Here is a 10,947-nt window from a genome sequence, read left to right as displayed (position 1 = left end):
TGTGTTTACAAGTTCTGTTTCTGTCTCTTTTGCAGCTGGATTCAACAGCTCAAATACAATACAAAATGTTTTTCCTTAAAAAAAACAACATTTTAGTTCTTTTTCATTACTTGTGCTCCAAGGGTAGCTGAATGTTTTCATTTTTCAGCTCAAAGTATGATTAATGCACCACAGTAGAAGTACAGGGTTCCAGCAGTCTCTCCTCTCTGCTGTATCTACGGCCTCTCCCATCGCGCCGCTTCCATCCCTCCCCACGTGTGCCAGACACAGATGGAAATCAGGATGATGGAACACCACTGAAGCCTCACTGACCCTGCTTCCGGGTCAGAGCCATTCGTCACCGCAACGACCTCAGCACTCAGCAGCAAGGCAGCACATAATTGGTCATAAGGGGGGAGCTCCTGCACCTGGACATGTGCACACCCAAACGGGCTTAGGGTAAGGCAGTGTCTGAACATCTGCACCAAGGTCCGTCCATATTGTAAATGGAAAAACACTGCTTATCTACCAGAATCTTTGCTGGCAATCTGGGGTCATTTTTGCATCACACCAAAACATACAAATGATAAACGAAAGGCTAAGTCCTGGTTTCTTCACTGGCAAACATAAAACCATGTGTAACACAGCACTCGTTTGTTTGCAGGTGAGTCAGTCTGCATGGTTACTGTGCCTAGTCTCAGCCTCCATTCAGTTATCACCTGCTTTCCATAATCACTTATATTGTGCATTTTCAGCACAGTGTATTTGTTCTTAATTGTTTCTATTGTTAGACAACTAAACAAGCATAGCACAGTGCCTTGCTCACAGCTGATAAGTGGGACCTGTTTTCCATGTCTAGGGAGCATTCTTGTGATGGTTTATTACACTATTATCACTTGTTTGTGTAGGATGTCTGAAATATAAGTGAATATTAGACACCTGTATTGTGTGACTGGCTCTACAGGCATTCAAATGTCACTATGTTCATGTTGTATTGACATTATTATGTTGTAATTTTTTAACATAATAGCCTTTGGGGGCAGAGAGAGACACTTGGCGGGATCCTCCAGAATGCTCGGGAGGGGAGCGCCTGGCGGGATCCTGTACAATGCCCCTTTGGCGTGGGAGGTGTTTAGTTCAGGCGGGGTTGTTAGCCACAGAGTTCGGTGTTTGCTCCTGGAGTTGTTGCTGGATAAAGATAAAATGGCCTTTTGCCAACAAAAAGGACAAATTAGCATTTCCGACTCTCCTTCATCAGCTTCTGTCACAATAACAACCAAATCCAAAACACATTACTGGATTCTTCAGATTAAGAGTAGAAGAATGTTTTATTAAAGTCCAGTATTTGGGTGTGAAGAATGTCAACTAATTGTGACAACAGGTGAAAACTGGACAGGAAGAGATTTGCTATTTTAATTTAGCCAGCTTGGTGTGAACACAGTCAGGACTCACATGCACACGCTCAGAAACCAAAGATTAAATTTTTAATAGGAAACCGATGACAAGGTCGACGAATTTCTTCCTGGGGGTTCCTTTGAGAATGAGGGAGATTTTTTGTTGTTGTTGTTTTTGAGATTTATTACTGTTTGTTTGCCATTTTGGAGCTTTATGACCTGGGTGAAGCGGCTGTGGAGCTGTAAAATGGGTGAACGCAACAGTATGTGTGTGGTGTATGTCAGTGGGTGTGTGGAAGAAGTGGAGAGGTGGAGGGCTGAAAGGATAATAAAGAGAAAATGGAGGGCAGAGAGAGGTAGTAAAGACAAAAGGACGGGAGGTTGATTCAGTGCAAGAAATTATAAAGAAAGAAAGACAATGGAGGAAGAGTGAGAAAAGAGAGAAGTGGTAGTGTTCTTTGGGTAGTTCGGTCTCATCCAGCTCAAGAAAACAAGTGTGTGTGAGAGTGGTCAGACATGATCTGATTGGGTTCCAGCTCTGTGTGAGTCTGTTCTAATCAGGCTGCAGTTTAGATCTGCAATGTATACTCCATTAATTGATCGACAGAAAATTAATTTGCAACTATTTTAATAATCAAACTTCTAGATTTTCTGGTCCCAGCTTCTCAAATGTGAGGATTTGGTGCTTTTCTCTTGTCATGCATGATTGTAAACTAAAAATCTTTTAGTCGTAGACTGGAGGCATCTGATGATGTCGTCTTAGACCTCAGGAAATCCTGGTTTGTCTCAGTGGCTTCTTGTCGAATTCTGATTTGATTTGATTTTGATTTATTTATTCTTTCAAGCATGTAAAGACAGTTGATATGTCAACACACATAATTTTACACATATCCAACAAATGCTAATCCAATATCAATTTGCTTATACCTAGTACATGCTTGAATGGAGTAGGAAGAAGTCAGACTTATCCAGTCCTACCCCATGACATCATCTTACCATCATTGGTTTGCAAGCAGTATCTCTACAGAAATAATTATCTTTTACACCATACAAGTAATATACTAAAGAATTATTACAAAGTATTAACATTCATACACCACACCCACAATGTTCCATCTGGTTAATCATTAAGCCTGTTCTTGCATATATCCTGATTGACACATACCTTTATATTTATGTTTAAACTCGTCAATTCTATTACTATTTTTTATGTCCACACTTAAATTATTCCATAGTTTTACCCCATTCTCAGTGGACTCTAAATAAATTTAGTTCTTCTGTTATGACCCTGGGTTATTCTTGTATATTCATGTGTGTGCGCTGATTGACGGTCACTCTCCATTCCCTTTTCCCTTTTGCTTAGTGTGTGTTATGCATTTGTGTGTGCATGTGAGATGAGAAACAGGTGGTGCCTTGTGATTGGTCTGTTTGAAGGGACTGCTGCCTCCAGATTGGATAAGCAGACGACATGACTTCATATAAGCCCCTTTTTTCAGTGTTTTCTCCTATTTTTGAGTTAGGAGTATTGTTAGAACTCTTACCTTTTGTTTGTAAGGGAAGATCAGGAGGACTTAGTTGTGTCTTGTTGATTATTTTGGGCACTGCTCAGCTCTGACACACAGAAAATGCTGTTCTAAACTTTGATTCTTTCTGTGATGCTGACTATTCTTGGGAGTGGGAAGAGTGGACGAGCCACACACGTTATGTTCCAGTTTCCCCTAGACCAGGGGTATAACACTTCCAAGAGGTGTTAGCATTAGATGACAGAAAGAAAACGGTACTGAATGAAAGACACTAACTTATCAACTTCTGTACTGGACAGTGGAGGAAACTGTTTTACTAATCAGAAGCTACAGCTTGTGATACTGCAGATGCAGCAGGTCGTTGAATAAGACGGTATTTACTTAATGGCCATTTGTCTGCCTTTCACATTGTTACGTTTTTATTTGTTGATGAAACCTGTAAAGCATTTCATCAAAGTTCTTGTTACTTTTTAGTTTGTACTAGCCTCATTTCTGTCACGAGGTCATTGAGTACCGTCACAGTTTTCACTGATGAAATTAACATTGATAGATCAAACAAACAAATGGTAATGAAAATAACTTAATAAGTTTAGTATACCGATACCGACATGGACTAGGTTCACAAAAGAAAAATTACCAGCAGAAGTCAGGTTATGCAGACAATCTAAGGCTGGCGCATACACAGTACAATAGCCTGATTAATGTACTTTAAAACTAGATATTTGATTCTGTAACGGTTTGTTGTATGTTATTTTAAATATTATGATTAGGTTTGTGTCAGTAAAAAAAAAAAAATACATGCAACTTTCTTGCCTACTCCCTACAACATTTGGGAACAAAGGCTGGTTTTGCTATTTTATTCAAAACAGACAACTGAGTGTCTCTATCATGGCTGAAACCCATTGAATGTTGTCAAAACATTAGTTCACAACATGTAATTATGTACAGTAGATACAATATGTAGATACCAACATATCCAGCTGTATGTCCCAAAACAGTGTCTCTGACAAAACCACAAAGGACTACCAATGCAGTAATGACGCAATCATCCTTTTTCACACTTTCAAGCCATCGTGTCCTTGGGCATACAACACCACCACCACCTCCAACAGATTAACATACATCAAAAAAAGGGATTAAAGAAAGTACCGACACCCTGAAATCCATCAAAGGGCATCCGACTGTATCAAAGGATGAGCGTGCATAAATATGAGTCGACACTCATGACACACAAAGTGCTCCGGGTGTAATTTTTTACTGCCGTGTAGAGGGAGAAATCAAATTTCAGTGAAATATGATATCAATGCAAGTGATGAGTGACTTCGGTTATCTTTATATACCACAGCAGCCAAAAGGTGAGAGAGGGAGGGAGAGAGAACAATAAGAAAAACTAAGAGGAGCAGAGCGGGCAGACAGAGCAAACTTAAAACAAAAAAGCTGCTATATCTGAATAGAGAGCTGCTTCATCTGCATATGCAGAGGTCACAAAGCAAGATAGTGGGAGGGAGAGAAAGGGCAAAACGAATTCTTCTCATTTGGGGATTTCCCTTTTAAGCAGCAGTGAGGTGGGGCTCACCTCGAGCAAATCTAATGGAGGGCTGATTTCAAACCGCGCCAGTGGGAGGAGGGACAGCTGTGTGGGAGAACAGCAGACACTTAAAGTGGGATTTTCCATTTCTCATGTCTTGCACTGCATACTGGCTATCGCCACTGTACACCGTTTGCTCTTTGCCTTAGAGTATTTCTCCCCCTTCTTTTCTCTTACAGAGACTGAAACTCATGCTAATTGGTATGCCACACTCCTCCTCTTGCTTTTTCTGCTTGTATTTTCCACAGTACGTGTCTGTGCACATGCAGGCTAAAACACACAGAGGCAGACTGGATGACAAAGCAGGAACAAAGAGGAAACACATGGCAGAGAAAGATGTTACCATGTGCATATGAATATGACTTCAAACATGGGCAACATGGCAGACCATACAGACTGTACAACCTCTGGAGGCAAAATTGTGATTTGTGATATTGGGCTTCACAAATAAAAATGCAAATGAATTGGCAAATTACAACAAGAATACCTTATTTTAATAATGGTTTACAGATACCTAGTACATTCATATATAGTAAGAAATGTATCATTTAAATGCACATTATTCTCTCAGTTCATTAATCATTTTGCATATAACACAGTTTCCGAGATTCCAAGGTGACGTCTTCTCCAACAGTCCAAACCCCAAGATATTCAATTTACTATTATGTAAGGTGACAAAAAGAAGCATCGATTCACATCTGAAAGCACAGACCCAACCATAACCATTTGTCATTGTTGCTTCAAATAATTAAAATATTTAAAACACGATCAAGAAGCTGCCAAATAATTTTCTGTCCATCAACCAATCAATGCAGTTCTAATGGTATTATAAAAGGACTTACTGCTAGTCCATCAGGACACCAAATATTCAATGTACAGTGAAAGGATGCTGACAAAAAAGCTAATTTTCACACAAGATGCTATAACCAGCATGTATTTTCACAAGATAAAATGTTTACTTTACTTATAAACTTATCATTTCGGCATCAAACAGCAAAACTAAACTGTCTCTAAACACTAAACAACAGCAATCCACAATTTAAAATAGATTCATTGAACAACCCCAAATTATGATTACAATGACCGATAAAAACATCCCACATACTATGCAGTTTAATATGATTTATTATAAAAGTCGACAATGGTCTACTAAGTGTTTATTCCATGCTGGTGATCCTATAAACACCGACACACAAACATAGTGCGAGTAAGAAAGGCATATAATGCTGTGTATCATCTGTCTGTTTCTAGTCTCTATGACCTGGCGTATCTTACTGTGATTACACCTACTAGAAGCTGCAGCATAATCACAAAATCATATACAGTAAGTTGGTGTGTACATGGGTCCTGTCTTGTGAATCTGCTGTGGTGTCGGTGGCGATGATGGCAATGTGTGGAAGTCGACGGAGGAGCAGCAGCACGTCTCACAGCAATCAGTCCCAGATATTACCCCGGTATGTGTCAGATATGCTCTCTGCCATGCCAGCCATCCGTGACTCCTTCTGTCATTAGATCTCAGAGGTCACGTCCACTCTGCCACCGCCACCATTGTTCCTGGGTCTGATTGCGGCCTAATGGCCTGCTCTCTCTACACTCCAATTAACCTTTTTATTGGCCACCTGCCAGCCAGCTGGAGATACATCGCTGGCCGTGCATGGTCGTGCATATGTGCAAGTAGAACCATAAACACAAAAGCTTAGAAGTTTTCAGTGCTTGTGCATGTATGCATCTGCACAGTGGTTGAGGCTCTATGAATTTCCATGGAAAAAGTGTGTCAGCGTGTGTATCTGTGCTTAAAATAGCTGACAGATTTCACCTGCTCCTGTCTTGAAGTAAAGCCTGCCAGAATTTAACATCCTTTCACGGCTGACCCAGGTAGATCTCTGTCTAATAGCAAAACACATCTGTGTGCAGGAACTAAACCAGTCCCTGCTGTATTGTAACCTGCCATAGTTGTAGTAACAGGTATTGATGAAGCACAGAGATGGATTGTCTGCTGTCCAACTATGTTTGAAAAGATGAAGATGCAAACATATGTGAGAACACCAGAGTTTACTCATTTCACACACATACATTAATACACAAGTAAACACAAACTCCTGTCCTGTCTTTCCATTATCTTTAGTGTATGCTGACAAGGCGTTGCCATGGTAACAAGGGGGTCAGGCAGAGTAAGCTATTGCATCCGCACACCAATAGTCTCCTATCAATATTAAGGTAATTTGTGTAAAGCCTGAAAATGTCTTAAGCATGGTTCAATATAACAAAGCATTTCATTTGTGCAGTGGACTGAGCACTTATTCCCCTTTGTGCTGCTGCTGGAACAAGGATATGAATCACAATATGTGATAGCCAAAGTTCAAATCCAGGGTTTTACAAATGTTACATTATTCATGTTTTGTTTTTACCTTAAATCCTAAGTTCCTCATTGGATCTTTGAAAGCAGAAGCTGGAGTCCAAGAATGTGTCACTTTCTCAGAGTCTCATCAAAGCAGGAGTCTAAGATATCACTTAAATACTTGGACCTTTTGTTTAGGCATTGACTGTATTATTTCTAAACACGAAATCACAGTGACAATACCGTATGCTTCTAAGCTTTGTTAAGAAATGTAGCATCTGAGACATTACACTGCACATGCAGTCACACAACTGACATCAGATTGACAAAAGAAAAATATTCCCAATCACTCCAATGGTAATAAACTGTCATCAACATGTTATTCAAAAGCCAATGACAAGAAAGAGAATCACAGCCAGATAATAACTTCACACAGGCACTCAGTATCCAAAAGGACAATACTCTACTATCCACAGTCAACAAGAGGCCACTCTTGAGTGTCTTAAAATCTGGCAGTGCATTGCTGAGCAGCAAGCACACAGTAGATGCATTCTGTGGCTCTCCCTGCTGCAAATTGAATTTCAGGGCACGACTTGAGTCAGAACATCTAATAATCCCACGTCACTTACTGTTTTCACACTGCATAAGGTCACTCTGTAGGACTTGTGATGAAAAAACAACAGACCATCTTACAAGCATTTATCCAGCAGTTCAGGTTCCAGCAAGGTGAGGGAACATACTGAAGTTAAAGTACAAATGGCTGAGCAATTCAAGGACAAACGAAGGGGGAAACAACTGGGGATGCAAATTTAAAGCTGTTTCCTTAATCAATAGTCATCTACATGAACAATCAATAACTCTCTGTTGTTAATTTATGAAATACAGAAGGCTTTATTCATAATAAAACAGTTTCTACCCTTTCGGATGACATGACCTATTTTTGCTGCAAAATCAGAGTAAGTTAGGAATTTAAAGACCTGCTTAAGTAAGCATGAAATTACTTGAAATATAAATATAAAACAATTTAACTTCAAAATGCTCAGCTTCCACCCCTGGTGTCTCTATTCAGTGAGTGGCCAGACAAAATCTCTAACATTATCAACTAAACATGAAACAGGTTACCACACTCACACCACAGCGGACTCCAGTCTTACAGCTGGCACAGATGTTCTAGGGATGAACAACCAGAGAGTAGAGTGGACTGGAATGGAGAGCAATGCTCTCCACTGTCTAACACTCAGCTCCCAGCCTGCATTAATTAACTAAGTGGCTGCTTGCGGCTTCTGTTAAAGATGCTAGTCTGGCATTAGCATGAGCCTCACTCAGCTAAACTGCATAGAAACTTTATGCTGCCATGCTCGTTAACACCACTGCCAGAGCGAGCACTGAAAGCCACGCTGCCACTAATTTTTTCATTTGATGGTAATGAAGTGTGTTCATTTTAAAATCTGTGCAGCCCATACAGCAAACACATGTACCTCCATATCAATGAGTAAGAGGCACCATGAACAGAGGCAGCAATTTTCTGACCACATGTCCTTGTCACCTACAGAAACTTCCATACATACAAATGTTATGCAGTTATTTGCAGCATCATTCTGGAGTAGAAAACATTTCAGAGTGATGGTTAAAGAAAAATATTTTATATTACATAATAGCGGTGTAATGAGATCTCACGATGTTAAAACATGACAATATTTCTCATCGAGGCAAAAGCTGTCTTGAGATATCAATACATAACAGAACCAGAGAAGCAGCCAGTAAGACAGGGTGTGACAGCAAAATGATGGTACATTTATATTAGTCCCGAAAAAATGCAACTCCCTGCTGTGTTTTAATGCACGGGGCCATGTTGGTCAGGGGGCTGAGGGGTTGTGTGTATGATATGGCCACATTGTGACAAGTCAACATGAGTGGCTTCATTCACATTTCCAGCCCGTGAGTTTTTGTTTTATTTTGGTTAGCCATGGTGCTAGCATAGCCTACTCTACTTTAACACCAATTCTACCACCAGTGTGTCGGCACCGATAGATAAAAAACACATCCAGTACTAATGAAAATACATGGCGTGTCATTATGGTGCATTAACTGTGGCCAAAATTCAACAGTGAATGCTCATGCTAACAAGGTAACCAAAAGATTCTTCTTCCCGTTGGCGTCCACGTCCCAATCATCTCCTGTAAGTGATTGGTTAATGCAGCATCTTTGCTGGATATTGTCAGTGTCCGGTGCAGCGTGTCAGGGTGAAAATAACATAGAAGGTCACACACAGCTTCAATTAGAGGTTAGAAGCTCATGCATAGTTCATGCACAATTATAAGGTCTGAAGAGACTCGTGTGAAATCACACAGGAGAGAAGCCAGTCAGTTGAGTTTGTGGCAAAACCTTTTACAGCATTTGCATGTTGTCCTGTTGTACTGCATTTGACCATTCATACTAAGAAAGCAGAACTGATGGACTTACAAGACGATTAGTTAAACACATTTCAAAAAGCACCTAGTGTATCGCATTTTGTGACTTTCAGTCAAATAAAAGACTATTTTTCCAGTCATATATTTCATCGTTGAAGATTTCTTAAAAATTGTGTTAAAATATCATCTCATCTCGTTCTCATGAACCCAATGCCGTGTATTGTCTAGTCTCATGAGCTAAATGTATCATCACACTCTTATTATAATGTATTTTCTACCTTTGCAAAGTTTATCTCAACCCTTCTCATAATTTGGTGGGTAAATTTTGAGTTGTCGAAACAATTAAAATTTAAATTACAACTACAATTACAACTGTATTCACCCATAGCGGTCAGGGAGTACATCATATTCAGATAACTAGGTTGATAAATCCAACATCCCTTACCTGCTACAGAGAGGCGGGCCGTGCGACTGGAAATGGATCCCAGGTTGTCAATTGTGGCAACGCACTGATAGGTGCCCTCGTCAGGCTTATTGTGCTTAGAGTGGATCACATGGGTGAAGAACAGTGCACCATCAGGAAGAATCTGTCGTCGCTCGTCTGAAACCAGGCTCAAGAAGGTGCCGTCTTTCTTCCACTCTATTCGTGCTGGTGTGGCTGCGTCGCTGTGGGCTGAGCAGTTAAGAACTGCCATGTTACCCCGAATAGCCAGCATGTCCTGGGGCTCAACTGTGAACCAGAAGGGGCTGAAGGGCTGTGCTGCTGATCCTAGAGGGTAAAGAGGGACAACAGAGATCTTAGCTGGATGCCCCACACACATGCTATGTCATATTTTAAAAAAAGGACAAAGCTTGAGCAGCATCAAGCAATAAATAAAATTAAATTCTTGTAAATGTCAAACAACTAATCTGTTCCATGGTCACTGCATCTGATGCCAAGGTTGATGTTATTTAATTCCAGCAGTGGAATTTATCTGTAAATATAAATCTAAAGCTGGCTGCAGATGCTGTCATGTGAAAAGCTTCATCAAGACTTGCTGTGATGTATTACTAACCATAACACTCACTGCTCAGGTGTGTGCAAATTACTTTTAAAAGGAAGATTTTTTTTCCACTCATTCTGCAGCAGAGGATCCAAAAATGTGTGAAATGCTGACTATCATTCTGGAATACATGAGACTACTCGCTGCTATTAAAGTTTAACAACTGCAAAATCACATTTTGTCATCAACTTCAGCGGCACATTTTAAAACTCACTCACACAAAATGTTCTGATGGATGAAAGAAAAGGACATGGTGGGACTCAAAATGCCCCAAACACTCACTGATGTGTTCTCAAAGCTTCATTCTTTCTTTCATTCATTCCATCTTTTCAGCCACTGAGCCTCAGTCTGTCCCAGAGACTCCAAGAGCCTTTTCATTTTGAAACCACAGGCCCCAATGGAATTGGACGAGAGGAACTGACAAATTTAACCCAGTCTAGCCTCCCTGGCAAGTTAATATCACGTCTTGCTTTATTATAACTAGAGAGTGCAGCAGACGAGTAAACACTTTGGAACATGGCTGTAATTTCCTTTCCTCGAGCATAAATGGCAACACCGCACTGACATGTATAGAGCCAAAGTCAGAGTAAGTGCAATCGCTTTGCATTTGTCCTCATCCATTATTCAAGCACTCCCACCCTAAGAGTCACACAGTGGTATTGTTTAGATAA

General features: G+C 40.3%; 1 protein-coding gene across 5 annotated transcripts in view; it reads right to left on the bottom strand.

The window, feature by feature from the left end:
* The window catches only part of LOC109963331 (neogenin-like), a 74,490-nt gene that overhangs the window by 8,323 nt on the left and 55,220 nt on the right, over nucleotides 1-10,947 (bottom strand). Inside the window, exons 2-3 of one of the 5 annotated variants that reach the window (XM_020605760.1) lie at nucleotides 9,679-10,002; nucleotides 370-407 (exon numbers count right to left, since the gene is read on the bottom strand). In XM_020605760.1, coding sequence (XP_020461416.1) covers nucleotides 385-407; nucleotides 9,679-10,002 — 347 coding nt within the window. In that variant the 3' untranslated portion in view covers nucleotides 370-384. Of the gene's footprint in view, nucleotides 1-369; nucleotides 408-1,103; nucleotides 1,188-8,917; nucleotides 9,031-9,678; nucleotides 10,003-10,947 lie in introns of those variants that run through there. The other 4 variants (XM_020605759.1, XM_020605758.1, XM_020605761.1 and 1 more) reach the window with 4 other exon arrangements.

Source organism: Monopterus albus, unplaced genomic scaffold, assembly GCF_001952655.1.
Source record: "Monopterus albus unplaced genomic scaffold, M_albus_1.0 scaffold72.1, whole genome shotgun sequence".
Classification (NCBI taxonomy): Eukaryota; Metazoa; Chordata; class Actinopteri; order Synbranchiformes; family Synbranchidae; genus Monopterus; species Monopterus albus.
The sequence above is the reverse complement of the archived record's forward strand: the minus strand, read 5'-3'. Positions and strand labels throughout refer to the sequence as shown.